General features: G+C 51.2%; 1 protein-coding gene across 3 annotated transcripts in view; it reads left to right on the top strand.

Annotated features, from left to right (window-relative positions):
* Positions 1-15,898, top strand: part of ATP2C2 (ATPase secretory pathway Ca2+ transporting 2) — a 75,960-nt gene that overhangs the window by 26,182 nt on the left and 33,880 nt on the right. For all 3 annotated transcript variants that reach the window (XM_057713575.1, XM_057713576.1, XM_057713574.1), the window contains exons 3-7: positions 1,812-1,928; positions 8,862-8,951; positions 10,050-10,085; positions 10,180-10,241; positions 14,267-14,375. In XM_057713575.1, coding sequence (XP_057569558.1) covers positions 1,812-1,928; positions 8,862-8,951; positions 10,050-10,085; positions 10,180-10,241; positions 14,267-14,375 — 414 coding nt within the window. The remainder of the gene's footprint in view (positions 1-1,811; positions 1,929-8,861; positions 8,952-10,049; positions 10,086-10,179; positions 10,242-14,266; positions 14,376-15,898) is intronic.

The raw sequence follows: 15,898 nt of genomic DNA, 5'->3' as shown, positions 1-15,898 counted from the left end.
AGGGGACCCACACCTTCCGCAGCGGCACTGGGTGTTAAGTTCAGCTCATGTGTTTTGACATCAAAGCTCAAACTCTTCACCACCCACTGTGCACGCCCTTCATCTTTTATAATCCGTGGGGTTGCCAGTGACGGAAATCAAATTCTCACCAGTTTCTCCAGCAAATTTGAATTCCTGAGCAGTACAAGACAAAACCCAAACCATTAAAAAAAACCCCACTTCCATTCCATAAGGCTCCCCTCTGAGGCTGAAGGACTTTGCCTTATGTTTTTAACTATCATTACTTAGATAACAGAGCAATCATAGTGTGTGTGTGTGTGTGTGTGTGTGTGTGTGTGTGTGTGTGTGTTTACTCATAACCTACCACACTTTGGGAATACAAAAGTCCACCAATAAAAGGTCACATGCCACAGTTTCAAGGAAGTTGGAGGTCAGTGTTTCATGCCAACCTTTTTCGTGAGAATAATCAAAGGCCCATCTAAATTCAAGTCCCACTTGTTTAGTATTTGGAGAGGGGAAGGAAATGCTTTTTCCGTGCAGAGACATTTTTCCCTACCTAGAAAAAAGTGTGGTTTTCTTTCTCTGTTCAGAAGAATCTAGAAATCAATCCAGGTTTCCTCTGTCACCTCTACCACTGACAGAGCTTTGTTGTCAACTTTTTAAAAACAATGATGCTTTTGCTGCAACCAGGACAACAAAGTTTCCTTACATAGTTACTGACTCTTAAATTAGAGGTCTTTAATGTTAGTTTGTATAAACAGCTTGAAATTGTACCTGGCACACTTTGTGCTTGATGAAATCATTTACCTATTATTGCTTCTAAGGGCAGGCCTTTTTTTTTCTTTTTCATTTGCGGTGAAATACACAACATAAAAATTACCATCTTAACCATTTTTAAGTGCACAGTTCAACACTGTTGCGTCCACTCACATTGTTGGGCAACCCATCTCCACAAGTCCTTCCATCTTGCAAAACTGGAACTTTGTGTCCATGAAACGCTAACCCCCCCATTTTCCATCCCCCTAAAGGCTGGCGCCTGCCCTTCTACTTTCCGCCCTTATGAATTTAGCTACTCTAGGTTCCTCAAATAAGTGGAATCAAGCAGTATTTGTCTTTTTGTGACTGGCTTATTTCACGTAGCATAATGTCTTCAGGGTTCATCCACATTGTAGCATGTCAGAATTGCCATCCTTTTTTAAGGCTGAATGATATTCCGCTGTGTGTGTGTGTGTGTGTGTGTGTGTGTGTGTGTACACCACATTTTGCTTATCCATTCATCCATCGATGGGCACTTGGGCTGCTTCCACCTTTGGCTGTTGTGAGTGTTGCTGCTATGAACACGGGTGGACAAATACCTCTTGGAGGTCAGCCTCCAGTTCTCTTGGTATATACGCCCAGAAGCGGAGTTGCTGGATCGTATGGTGGTTTTATTTTTAATTTTTGGAGGTACTTCCATAATGTTTCCTATGGCAGCTGCACCATTTTACATTCCCAGGCCCATTTTTCTAAAGATGAAACATAAGTGATCCTGCATCTCCAGGTGTCTATACTACAGTTGCACTCCTTGAAATGTAGGCCCAAGGCTGTCTTTTCAGCAGTATCTGGAGGACAGAGTGAGGTCTAATTGAAAAAAGAATCGGATTGTGGGTTTCCTCTTCTCTCTGCCCGTATTTGCTCGCTGTGTTTGAACTGGTCCCCTCTCCTCTGTGACAGCCCATTTTCCTTGATCACTGTGGAAGCGGCTGGCTCCCAGCATGGGAATCCTGTGACTTGGGCTCCTTGATCCTGACCTGCCCATCCTCTCCCTCCAGGTGGATTTACAGAACGGGCTGTCGGAGTTCTCGGTGACACAGCGCAGGCTGGTCCATGGCTGGAACGAGTTTGTCGCTGATAACACGGAACCCGTGTGGAAGAAATATCTCGATCAGGTAGGACTGCAGTTGTTATTCTGTGCATTAACTAGTGTAAGCCTGGGGGTGGGGTGGGCAACAGTCATTCGTTCTTTGACTATGGGTTGAGGATGTCCTTGGACAGATCCCAGGGCATTGGGGCAACTGTACTACAAAGTTAAAGAAGGCTGACCCCATTCAGGCTTCTCTTAGCTGGCAGGAGGGATCACTAACTACCCCAGCAGCCATGACCATGAAGAATAGTTGTTCCATTCATGGAGGGCTTACCAAGTGCCAGGCACAGGCTAACTGAGTAAGTAAATAAGGAAGCATCAGTTTACTCAGTCTGCCTCCTCATCCCCACTTTGAGATGAAGAGGGTGAAGGACAGTGAAGTTGAAATACATCCCAAGGCTGTGTAGGGTTGCCAGATTTAGCCAATAAAGTTACAGGATGCCCTGCTACATCTGAATTTCAGGTAGATTAAAAACAAACAAAAACAGTTTTTTCATGTATGTCCCAGATGTTCCATGGGACCTACTTATACTTGAAAAATAAAAAGTTCCTTGTTTATCTGAAATTCGCATGTGACTGAGTGACCTGTAGTTTATCCGGCAACCAGGGCCCAGAGTCAGGCCGTAGTAAGTGACACTGCTGGCAGGTGGAGCCAGGCATCTGGCTGCAGAGCCCTGGCCCTCTCAGCCTCAGCCATCCATGCTGAGAGCATGTGTGTAAGTCAAACGCCTGGAAGCCATTGGGAAGAGGGGGAAGAATGGAAGTAGACACAGCTGCAAGTTCCAGTCTAGAAATCAACACTCCCCTCCCTGCCCCGCTTCCCCGTACCAGCTCTCAGCTCTGAAAGCTCCAGTAACAGGCAGAATGTTCCAGATACCTGAAGCCATGCAGATTGCCTCAGTTTCCCCTCCCGGCCTTTTGCACCCTCTCCCATCCCTGACACCTCCCTCTCACCCAAGCTCAGGCCTTCCCCCAGCTTCAGCGGCCTTCCAGCGGCTCACATTTAAGGCTTTCCTGATTGGTCAGTTCAGGGACCAGTCACAGCCCTCCTTGCAGCATCCTCACCCTCCACTCTCCACCAGTCCCCACCCTGCTCATTGGTCGGTCCTCAGTGCCCTGGGGATGTCGTTCATTGACGCATTTTGGCACCAAAATAGGCTTCTAGGTATGCGGGTGGCTCTGGCCAACCCAGAAACTTCCTGGAATCCCAGTGTTGGGAAGAGGCAGCAGAGGCTCCTGGAAGTTGAAGTTCAGGGAAGGAGGCTGACACGTGGCGGGTGGGGGGGCTGCCCTGGCTGCCTCTTCCACTAGGACCTGCTCACCTGGCCTCTGCCCTGTCAAAACCTCGCACCAAGGGCTCGCCTCCAGCCTCCAGCCAGGAGCTTTCCAGGAATGAAGTCTCTTCAGTTTCTAAGAGGAGGAAACACGCTTATTTATCTTAACCTCATCAGTTCAAGAACCCATCTCAGGGAATCCTTGTGGGATTGGAAGGTAGCTCCCGCTGCCCGTGTTTTCTCGCCCTTGATGAGTACAGCAAGCCCATGTGCTCTCACTTATTACTTCTTTATGTCCATGGAGTGCCTGCTACATGCCAGCTACTGTGATTCTCCCATCTGCCTCCTCCAGTGACAGGGAACTCATCACTTCACAAGGCAGCCCTGCTTCTCTGTCTCAAGGGGCTCACCATTAGGAATTCTACCATAGCCTGACCCAAGATCCCTGCCCTAGAGTCACGAAGCAAAGGTAGATTAGAGTCAGCTGGGTTCAGATCCCACTTTTCAGCCTTGTGACTGTTGATCCTCCTTGAGCCTCAATTGTCCCCATCTAGAAAATGGGACTAATAAGTACCTTCTACTCTGAGTTTTACAAAAGAAGCAGCAGCTTAGCCTGTATTAAGTGCTTAACAAAGGTTGCCCACTGCCCCAGTGTCTTCCAGTTAGCCCTAGTTTGAGTGTAGCTGTTAAGAGCGCAGGTTTTGGAGTTGCCTGAGCTAAATGAATCCTTGGCAATTCAGTTTCTTTCAGAGCCTCAGGCTGGTCATTTGTCAAGCAGGACTGCTTAACAGTACCTGTGTCATGGGGTTGGGAGGAGCCTACGGAACGATGCAGGTAAAGCACTGAGCACAGGGCATGACACGGAGGAGGTGCTCGGTGAATGTTGTTGTTCTGGTCCTTACTGTTTATTGCAGTGAACGTCTCCGGTGTACCACCACCGCTTCTCCACACAGTAAGGTTTCAACAGACCACTTTCTGCCTGTCCCCCTTTACGTGTGTGGGCTTAGGAGGGCCCCCATGAGCTGGAAGAATCCGGTTGTCTGTGGCCAGGACAGCACTCGTGACATGTGGTGGGGTCTCCCCATTGGGTCTGACACCTGTGTGCTGTGTCTCACAGTGAGTCACCTGTGTCAGGTGGAGCAGGGCAAGTTCTTGGGACAGGGGATGGTCTCCAGGAGGGGAGGGAGGGAGGCTGGTGGTATCAGTGTTGGCTTGGAGGGTGCTCAGGTCCAGCCTCAGGGCCTGGGCACAAGATTATGGGCTTGGAGCTGGAGTCCAAGGTGAGGCCAGCACCCAGCCCCAGCTCTCAGAGCGGCCCCGGCCAGGACTGTGGACCCCTGAGCTGACCCGAGCCCATGGCTGGAGGGGTCCCTTGTGCAGAAACAGGCCTGCTGCTCTCTGAGTGTCCTCTGCGTACAGCCTGCAGGGAGGGAGGGAGCTGCCAGCCAGGCCAGGGAGACGTGAGGGCAGGGAGCCAGACGGTGTCACGGAAGCGCCCTGGCCAGGAGGACACACAGCTGAGCCAGGACAGACCCAGTCCTGATCCCCACTCTGCTGGGTGACCATGAGCAGGAGTTCCAACCTCCCCACCCCGGCCTCGGATTCCCCCAGCTAACAGTGGGCATCGGCTGTTCATCCCTTCCTTCACTCTAGACAAACGCCTTTTGTGCTTCTGGCCTGCTCGGGGCACAGGGCCTAGAGCCGTGGCCCAAACCAAGTTTCCGCTTTCCGGGAGATGGATGCTCGGTGTGTGATACGGCACCCAGTGGACCTAGTGGGGGGAGGTGAGTCAGCACAGGAGCGAGGAGGTGCCGGCAGGGAACTGGGTGGTCAGCAGAGGCATTTGGCTGGTGCCTGGAGGGGACGATGTTTGAGCAGAGATCCAGCGAGGTGAGGAGAGGAGCCGTGGGGGGTCTGGATGAAGGATGCCGCAGGATGGGACATGCCAAGGCCGTGGCGCGTGTGGGGATAACCCGGCTTGGAGGACACAGGTGCCCGTGCCTGCTGTGGGGGGTGTTCAGGGCGTGTCTGTGCGCCCCTCCCCTTCACTTCTGTCCAACCAGGTGGGACGTCTGCGACGGGCTCAGGGCTGAAATGAAATCTTATTCTTAGCGCCACTGGACTGAGGGGTTCTTCTTCCCTGTACGTGGTTGAATAGCGTCGCCTCCAAATTCATGTCCACGTGGAACCTCAGAATGTGGCCTTATCTGGAAACAAGGTCTTTGCAGGTGTGATTCGTGAGGGTGAGGTCATACTGGGTTAGGGTGGGCCCCTATCCAGGGACCCTGTAAGAGAAGACACTCAGAGACACAGAGAGGAGAAGGCCCTGTGACCACAGAGGGGAGACCGGAGTGATGTGTCTATAAGCCAAGAAGTGCTGGCAACAGCAGGGGCTGGAAGGGGCAGGACAGGGTCCTCCCCCGGGACCGCCAGAGAGAGCACTGCCCTGCCGACACCGTGAGCCTGGGCTTCTGGCCTCTGGGATGTGCGAGAATAAGTCTCTTGTTTTCAGCCCCCAGCTTGTGGTCATTTATCACTGCCTCCCCAGGACACCGATGCACTCGCAGACGGGCTGCCCTTTATCTGGCCCTTCACCCTCCCTGGGCTTCCGAGGAAAGGGTGTGTCCACCTCCGGGTGGTGGCGCCTGGCCACAGCTGTGAGCTCTGCCAGGCAGCTCTGAGTCCAGCCCGAGGACTCTTGGCAGCCCCTTCCCTCTGCAAACTGCCCCCAATCCCCACCCCACCCCCCTCTCCCACGCTTTCAGGAGCTCTCAGGACCAAGACTGGACGTTCTCTCACCAAAATCTTTTTTGACCTTTTATTAGGGAAAATTTCAAAGATGTGTATTAGGAGAGAGAATAAGATTAGAAACCCCGTATATCCACAGTCTAGCTTTACTGGTGATCAACCCATTTTGCCCCATTCTTTATCCCCCTTTCTTCACTGCAGCATTTTAAAGCAAATTCTAGACCCAGAATCATTTTACCATCTATACTTTGGTGTGTCTCTCTACCCTGGAGGACACTGTTCTTCCTTTGTCTGTCTCTCTCTCTCTCTTTTTGGCCGTGCAGCACGGCCTGCAGGATCCTACTTCCCCAACCAGGGATCCAACCCGTGCCCCCTGCAGTAGAAGCATGGAGTCCCAACCACTAGACCGCTAGGGAAGTCCCTCTCTCTCTCTTTTTTTTTAACCATAACAACAATGCTGTTATCCCACTAAGACCAGAAGCGCTTCATTCACACTCCCCAGTGCCTGGTCCTGAGTCGGTTTCCCCCTTGCCTCAAAGATGCCTCCTCACAGTTGATCTGTTAGAATCCGGGTCTGAACAAAGCCCGCCCTTTGCTTTTTGACGGCGTGCCCTTTAAGTCTAATTCCTTTTCCTAATCTGTGAATTCATGCCCATGGTACGGCTTATGAGAGCTATAAAACGGGTGGATAGTTTATTTACATGTTGAAGACATTACCCTTGGGAAGAAGCCTGTAGCTAATTGAGTAAGGTCCATCTCGAAAACTTTGATGCAGTTTTCATGTTTTTGTGGGAAGCTCTTTGGCGGGCCTCCTGGGGGTTGACTCCCACCAGTGTCTCAGGCCGAAGCGCTGGGGCTCCCAGGCAAGCTGGCTTGGAAGTGCTGTTCTCTCTGAAGGTGTGATGACCGCACCACCACCCCAGCCCAGCCTCGGTGAGGGTGGATGGGAGAGCTCCCCTGAGGGCCAGCCATTGGATCAAGAGCCCTGGTAGAGGGACTGTTTTCTGGAACTCGGGCGGCCCCTTGGACTAGTGTTTATCCAGTGCCTTCTATTGATATAATCAGCCTGGGTCCCCCTGGCTCCCGTGTACTGGACAGTACTGTGTGCCAGCCACTGGTAGGCCTCTTCGCTCTCACCATCCCCTTTAGTCCTCCCATCAGCCAAGAGAGAGTGAGGCCTGGAGAAGTTAGAGGCTTGCTCGAGGCTCCTCAGTTAAGATCACGGTGGAGGCAGAGCTGGGGTTCTATCAGACTCCTGAGCTCTTGCCTGCTTCCACATGTGGTCAGACCCCCTCTGGATCCTGGAAGGACTGGGGACCCCAGGATGGGTGTGGCCTGTGTCCTTAGGAAGATTACATTCTAGCAGAGGATAGAGACAGACAGATAATTTGATACAATTGCAGAAAAATTGTAGCTAAGAAGGTGAAATATATTCGAGTTGCTCAGTCTTGAGGATTCACAATAGATGCAGTGGCTACTCTGAGTGGCTGGTGAGCTGACCACAAAGTGCCCTGTCCCTCATTCAGAGGAGTTAAAGTGTGGCAGTTCTGGGCTGAGAGATGTTAAATCCCTTCGTGCACTACACTGGCACGATGCTGATGTGTTTCTTTCCATCAACAGCATGAATCACACACCAGGTCACATTTCCCTTTTTGCCTTTGCTGCTGGGAAGCTCAGAGCCAAAAGTACAGCCCCAATTTAAATGACCATGACTTTCTTATCGATATTTTGACTCCCACCCTGATCCTGATCTTTGGTCTGCTCTCTCTCATCCTGTTTTTATGTGTTTGTGTTTATGCATCCCTTCACTTGTCTGTAACAGTTGAAATGTATGTGTAAAATGAGACGGATACAGTAGTCCCCCCCATCTGTGGGGGAGTCATGCCAAGACCCCAATGGATGCCTGAAACAGTTGATAGTACCAAACCCTATATACACTATGTTTTTTCCTGTACATACATATCTATGATAAAGTTTAATTTATAAATTAGGCACAGTAAGAGGTTAACAACAGTAGTAATAAAATAGAACAATTATAACAATGTACTGTAATCAAAGCCATGTGAATTGATCTCTCTCTTTCTCTTGAAATTTCTAATTGTGCTTTACTCACCTGTCTTCTTCTTGTGATGATGTGAGATGGTAAAATGCCTGCAGGAAGAGCTGAAGTGAGGGGGAGGACACGGGCATCGTGACACAGACGGAGGCTCACCTGCCTCAGGTCATCCTGGTTCATCGAGCTGTGATGCTGGCAGTGGTTGGGTGCCAGGAGCAGAGGGTGTGGTTGGTGGGGGATCCCAGGCAGGAAGAAGTGGGACAGCACGAGACTTGATCATGCTATGCAGAACAGTGTGAGTTTTTAAACTTATAGATTATTTATTTCTGGAATTTTCCTTTTAATATCTTTGGACCGCAGTTGACCGCAAGTCACTGGTATTGTGGAAAGCAAAGCCGCAGATAAGAGGGGACCACTGTACATAAAATAATAAAGTAAAAATCCTTTGGGGAAGTTTCTGGAACACCTGTTCTCAGGAGAGATTGGAGCCACCAGAGGCAGTTACAAGAGCAAGTTGCTGTGATTGGGACACACGGGATGGGGCTGACATCCCACCAGAGGGGAAGGTTCTGACCTGGAGCATCGTGGAGATGTGGTGAGGCGAGACCAAGAACTCAAAGGCAGGGCCAGGGCTGGTGTCTTGAACAGTGGCAGGGTGACCCCAGGAAGCCGGTGCCAGTGAAACTGCAGTGATGGGTCTTCAGCTGGAGGAGAGCCATGGGGTCGCGGTGGTCCTCCTCTCCTAGCCCTCAGATCCCTGTAGGGTCGGCCTGGAAGCTGGGCTGTGAGTGAAGGGCTCATGCTGCTTCATGGGAGGAAGCCCCGTCTCTGATCTCCAGGAGCCTAGAAAAGGTCGCCCCGCCCTGTGTTCATTTTTCAGTTTAAGAACCCCCTGATCCTGCTGCTTCTGGCCTCTGCCCTGGTGAGCGTGCTCACGAAGAAGTACGAGGATGCCATCAGCATCGCCGTGGTGAGTGCACCCCTGGGGGTAGGGCAGGCAGAGCGCCTCAATCCCAGACCCGCCACCGCCAAGGGGCTTGCTGAGTCTCTGCTTATCATTGCTATGCAAGGAAAAAAAGAGCTTGGCTGTAGATTTTTAAAAAAATAGACAACACAGCAGAAAGAACAGACAGGAAATCCACATCCTTCTCTACCCTACGTGGGGGGTCCTGCTTACTTGGCGGTGGCTCTCTTGGTGGCTTCACCGGTGGCTTCTGGTTCTTTGCTGTGGGGGACAGTGTCGTAATGAACTCATCCCCCGTGACCCCTGGATCCTGGCTGTGCAAACAGAATAACTCTTCGTAATCATTACATGGGGAGAACTGTTGGACACCTGTCAAAACAAATATTTTTTTTTAATTTAAAAAATTGGCCATTTTAAAGTGAGTAATTCAGGGACATGTACTACATTCACAGTGTTGTGCCACTACCACCTCTATCTCATTCCGAAATATTTTAGTTGCCCTGAAAGAAACCCCGTACCCATCTCATAGACGCTCCCCATCCCCCACCCACCACCCCTGGAAACCACCATCAGCTTTCTGTCTCCACGGAGCTACCTATTCTGGACTGTTCCTATAAAAGGAATCGTACAGTGTGTGACCTTTTATATGTGGCTCTGATCACCTTTTGATGACTTTCTTTCCTGCTTCCTTCTAAGTGTCAAGTGCTGTCTTTAAAAATACAAAAAACAGATTCCTTCCGTGCGGTGGAATTCGACGCTTCTGTTCCAGAGCCCGAGGCTAGATCCATGTCTTCTGATGTGGCGTGATTATCAGATGCTGCTGAGATATAAACAACTGTATCTGTACTCGATGACCCTATGTTGTAAGCATAGCTATGCCAAAAAATCTAGCAGGATAACTCCCAAATGTGAACCCCTAGATGGTAGAATTGGGGGTGCTTTTTTGGCTCGTCTGTTTTCTAAATTTCTGCACAGTGCCCTTATTTTGCAAGAAGAAAGGAAATTATATTTTACGAGGCGCCGTCCTCCCCTTGCCTCTCCTGGGCTCATTCACCCGCTCACTGGGCAGCTGGGTGTTAATGTCCCCTCCCGTCTGTCCCCTAGGCCGTGCTCATCGTGGTCACCGTCGCCTACATCCAGGTGTGTATGTGCGTGCTGGGCGGGGTCGCCCGGGCTGACGGGAGCTCTGTGGAGGCCCCCTCCTAAACACCATGTTTCATGTGCTTCCTGCCAGGAGTACAGGTCAGAGAAATCTCTGGAAGAGCTGACCAAGCTGGTTCCTCCCGAATGTAACTGGTAAGTCAGAGACCACCCCCCCGCCCCGCCCCCGCCGCCCCAGGACTTTTTAGTTCATTGGGGGAGGCAGTGGGCTGGTGAGTTTGGCAAAAGCTTGGCACCATTTGTATCCTCTGTAATGGGATATGGGAGAACCATGTCTTGCTGGCGGTTAAGGAGACCCAGTCCCTGGCCTGCCAGCGGGTTGCTGTGTGTCCTTGGACGCGCGCGTCAGCCCCTCTGGGCCTCCACTCTGTCAATGGTGTCTAATCGTGGCGCCCAGCCTGGGGGCCACGGGTGACACGGAAATGGCTGTGGGAGAGGGCGGGCTGCGAAGCCTGTGATGAGGTGTGCCTTGTTCCCAGGGAGGCACTCGGAATTTTCATTGCATTCTCAAAGCGGGGCTCAGAAGCGGCTGAGAGGCGGGGCTTGAACCAGCTGGGGCAGCGGAGCCTGACGGAAGGGGGGGGACACCTCGGTCATGAACTCCGGCCGTTCGCTCAGCTGCCCGCCAGCCTCTTTCCTGCCCAAACATCCCCGCCTTTGTCATTTGTTATCATACAGGCCCCACCGCCACCCCCAGACACATTTAGAAAGGAAAGAAGAAAGACAGGAATGACTCCCCATACATCACGGGCCTGTCTGCTTAGCGCAGTGCTGTGCAATAGGACTTTCTGGAATGTTCTATCTGCGCTGCCCGGGACGGCATCACTAGTCACGTACGGCTACCGGGGACGTCACCCGAGGAATCCAAGTCTTCGTTTTATTTAACTTGAATTCAAATAGCCTCACAGGCTAGTGGCTGCGTCTCGGACAGCTCAGCATAGAGGATGCACAGGAACCGCTGACGCTGTAAAGGAAGCAGCAGAGGGAGAAGAGAGAGTGTTTTAGGCTTGATATTTTTCTCCATTTAAAAAAAAAAATTTATTTGGCTGCTTCGGGTCTTAGTTGCGGCACGCAGGGTCTTTCGTTGCAGCCTGCGGGCTTCTTTCTAGTTGTGGTGCTCTAGAGCGCACGGGCTTAGTTGCTCCACAACATGTGGGATCTTAGTTCCCTGACCAGGAATGGAACCTGTGTCCCCTGCATTGGAAGGGGGATTCTTAACCACTGGACCACCAGGGAAGTCCCTCTCCAATTAATCTTTTAGTATACCAGTAATCCCTATGTTAGTCTTCTTGTAAAAATGAAACTATTTTGGAAAAGGACCAAGTCTTCTCCCTCACCCCTGCTAGCGTCAATTGAGGTGGGGTTTTGTTTTTTGTTTTTTTTTTGCTGTTGTTTTTTGTATTGTTCTGTTTCAGAAATAAGAAATTTTATTTTGAAAAAGGTTGGTGCCTGCCTATGTGTTAATCCCAGGGCTCCTTGAGGAATACTGAATGAAAATCACAAGAGGTGATCTGGAATTTTTTTCCAGCTCTATTTCAAATGGCAAATATTTTTTCTGTTTTGTATCTGCTTATCACTGAAGGGACGGTCTACCCCTCATTGTGACAGAAACACATAAAATGTTCTCCCAGCGCTCTCCCCAGGTACATTTGCAATCTGCATTGTTTTGTTATTTTTAAAGTCGTGTGTCTTTCCCAAATATACATCGCTGCTCAAAGGAAAGTAACTGAAAGGATCTCATGATCCGAGGTACTTTGGAAGGATTTAAGCGTATAGTAACTCTGTATTACCCGAAGGATATTTGGGGGGAAGAACCTTAACGTGTATTTGGATGTTTACGGCACAGTGGAGTGTAAGGCTGGGCACAGAAAGATCCAGGAGGGCGGCGTCCCCCCCTCAAGGGATCAGCAAGTGGGGGGAGAGAGAGAGAGAGAGAGAGAGAGAGTGTGTGTGTGTGTGTGTGTGTGTGTGTGTAGTACAAGGCAGAGAATAATGAGTGACAAAATAGAGACAGAAAGAGCGTGATGTGAAAGCACGAGAGAGAATGAGTGAATTCTAAAAGGTTCATGGGGGGGGGGGCAGGAGGGGAGGCAGTAAAAACGTCTGAGCTTAATGATCAGATGAACAAGGGCTGTCAGAAATCCAGGCATGTGATGTGTGACGTAATCCTCCAAGCACACGGAAGCATCCATGATTTATGTGGTTTGATGAGCTGGTCTTAAGTTTAAATATCAACGTGTTTCGGGTGAAGAGCATGCATTATTGATGTCCCCGGGGGCCGCTTCTGAGAGAGAATTTCATTTTCAAGAGCAGTGGAGGCAGGTAGAATTGAAAGAGCACGGAAGGGACACAGCCTCACTTCCCGAGTCCCATGTCACAAATCAGGAGAAGCATCTACCCTGCAGACCCTTCGTGTGTTCCCTCCATCCTCTCTTTGTGCATTCACTAAATACTTAGTAAGCACCTACTATGTGCAGGGAGATACTGTCCCAGGTGAAGAGATGAGAAGGCCCTGGCCTTTGGGGCGCTCCCATTCCTAACAGAGGAGGCAGATAATGAGGCAAAGGAATGGGATGATTTTGGACTGTGGCAGGTGCATTAAAGCCAAAAAGACCCCCTGAAACCCAAAGCCACACAGAAATTAACGAGAATCTCATGGAGATGAGGTAGTGACTGGCAGAGGTGTGGGAATGACCTTAAACAGCTGGCTGGCAGGCCACCCGGATCTGACATTTAAAGAGAAGCTGACCTTTCCGTTGAGGCCTGAGAACCAGCAGGAGCCAGCCATGGGAAGAGCCACGGGAAGAGCAGGTGTATGCCTGATAGGCACTCTTGACTACACAACCCAGAAAATTCAGCTGCACAAACCATAAGGAAATTGTCTCATGGCAAGGGATCTGAGGTGGGGAGACAGCAAGGTTAGTTAATTCAAGGTGGCACTGAGGACCTGGTCCTTTTACTTTTTCACTCTGCCATCCTCAGCCTGCTGGCTTTGTTCTCAGGCTGGATTCCCTCATGGTGCCAAGATGGCTGCCACAGCTCTGGACATCACAGCCAGACAGGAAAAGGTCCAACAGAAGAAGAGGCCATCTGTGTGTGTGTGTGTGTATACAGAGTGAGAAAACCTTTCTCTCAAGCCCCCAGCATATACCCACTCCTGTCTCTTAGGCCATTGTTGTAGATCGTGCCTGTCCCTACACCAGTCATGGCAGGGGATGGGATCACCCTGACAGTCTCAGCCACTCAGGACCCACCCCCTGGGGCACTGGGCTGTGGGGAGAAGGGCCGGTACCTGAGTAAGGTTGAATTCTGTAAACAGGGAAGAGGGGAATGTCTGCTCCAGCATTCAAGGTCAGCAAAGACCTTGAGACTAGAAGGAGCTGGGTATGTTCAAGGTTGGGGGCAGGGGGAGGTGGGATGGCAGGAGGCAGAGCCTCTGGGTTTGACTCCAAGGTCACTGGGGAGGGTTTGGAGCTGGAGGAAGCTGTGATCTGATTTTGTGCTTTAAGAGCTCTCTGGCTGCCACGTGCAGGATGAATTGAAGGAGGCTGGAAGAGGGGCACAGGTCCAGCTGGAGGGCGCCTGCTGTGTTGGGTGAGGGGCAGCGTGGCGGTGGGGTTCCAGTGGGAGCCCGTGCACAGAAGCACATCCGTGTCTAACAGAGGATGGCCGTGAGGAACAGTCCCGACCCTGGGGGAGGCGGGGATCCCTGGCTTCTCGGGCGCTTAAGATGCTCCTCTCGGCTTTGACAAGGCTCTGCTGTCTCTGAGATCTCAAGCCGGGCTCTGCACACCAGAGTGCTGTGTTCTCTGAGGACAGAAGCACCACTGGATGCCAGCTTCGCGAAGGATGCGCTTCCCTAGACCTGCAGAAGCTTCTGGAGGCCGTGCGGCCCAGCCTTGTTTCCAGGCAGGGTGAACAGTAGTTGCCCCACTTTCCAAATGAGGCTCAGGGTCTCCCAGAAGCCATACACTTTCCCAAAAGTCTTTTAGGATACATGAATTTAAAAAAGAAAAGAAAAGAAAACCGTAAAGGCACAAGGGTTTGTCCATACTGGACAGAGAAAGTGTGTCCCTGTGATCTTTGCTCAAGTTTGTCAAAGTGCCTAAAAACGGGATGTCAATGTGGGTGCTTTTGCTTTTTCTCCATTTCAAACGCAGCATAAGAGAAGGAAAGCTCCAGCATCTTCTTGCTCGAGACCTGGTGCCCGGAGACATCGTGTCTCTCTCCATCGGAGACCGGATCCCTGCAGACATCCGTCTCACGGAGGTGAGGGGCCCCAGACCATTGTCCAGGGGCCGTGCAGACACTTAGCTTCTCGGAGGCAGGCGTGCTTTCTGTCTCACACACACGTGCACAGACACGGGCATGTGTGCACACAAACAGGAAGTTAGCAAGCAAGCTAATTTGAAGCACAAAGCTCCTCCAATGGCACTTCATAAATTATTTATTCTCATTTAAGCATAAGCCTAACACATCTTGGTTATGTGATTTTTTGGTTTATGGCAAACTGCAGGAAAGAGGGAAAAGTTGCTTCTAGAAACGGCCACCCTGATGCCAGGGAGAAACACTTAATCACGAGGACGGGAACAGCCAGTACAGCCATAAAAAGTGACACAAGCATTTAGAAGAGCACAGCTGGGGACATCGGGTGTGGGGCAAGCACTGTCCCCAGCCTTTGCGGGTCTCAGGGTGTCGCAGCATCACAGAACGTTTCCTGGGGCTCTCCAAGATAATCCTGACTCTCGAGAAAAGGTTAAATCAGGCTCAGAAGGATCCGTTGATGGGAGTAATCTAGTTTATGATCCCTGCCAAGCATGCTTAAGAATTGTTCAAAGCTTCTAGTGATAAAGGATTAAGCCCAGGATATCGGCCCGATTTATTTATTTAAGGAGGACATGTTCTCAGGATTAACAGCGGGCTGTTTGAAGGGTGGCCTGGAAGTGGGGGAAGGAGGATGGAGAGGGGCAAAGAGGCTGGGAGCCAACCTCTGCGACCTGTGTTTACAGCCTGTGAGCCAGTCCTTGAAGTAGAGGCAGGGGCCAGGGTGTACCCTGGCTTTCATCCCCTCTGCCCCTGGCTTTCAGATCTCCAGGCAGGGCAGGGGGGAGGGTGGGCGGGGTGGGGCAGGGTGAGCCGAAAGTACCCTGCACCAGAGTGGATTCCTCCACGTCTGCTTCTCCCACGCGCCAGCATCCGGCCTCCGACTCCAAGTCTGGGGCACGTGGGTCCCATTAGAGGAACCATTGTCCAGTGGCTGAGCCCCACCTGAGGGAAAGCTGGGGAAGCCAGTCTGACGTTGTCCATGCCTCCCCTGGGGGTGGGCTCTGCCCCTCAATGTGGGGGAGTCCCCAGGTATGGGGTGGGGTGCACATGCTGGGAAGCCAATAAGGAGGACATACGTATAATACAGGCGCTACAGAGAGGCAGTGCTGCAGAGTGGTTAGTGCCCTGGGGCTGGGCATTAGCCGGGTCCTATCATTCATAAGCTGTGTGACCTTGAGCAAGTTGCTTACCCTCTCTGTGCCTCAGTTGCCTCATCTGTCAAAGCGGTTAATGTTCATTCCCACCGCGCGGGGTTCTCATGAAGCTGGAACAAGCAAAGACCTGCCGCCTGCTTGTGCAGCGCCTGGTGTGGGGACCGAGTCACAAATATCAGTGATGGCTTTACCGTTTATCATCGCCAGGCTCTACAACGGCTCTTTGCAACAACCTTTAAACCCCAAATAACTCCTTTCCTGCTTCAACTGGCTTTCTTCCTGCCCTGCTTCTGTCAAATTAAGTGATACCTG

The sequence above is a fragment of the Hippopotamus amphibius genome, chromosome 16 (assembly GCF_030028045.1).
Source record: "Hippopotamus amphibius kiboko isolate mHipAmp2 chromosome 16, mHipAmp2.hap2, whole genome shotgun sequence".
NCBI lineage: Eukaryota > Metazoa > Chordata > Mammalia > Artiodactyla > Hippopotamidae > Hippopotamus > Hippopotamus amphibius.
Note: the sequence above shows the minus strand (reverse complement) of the source record. Positions and strands in the feature narration are given on the sequence as shown.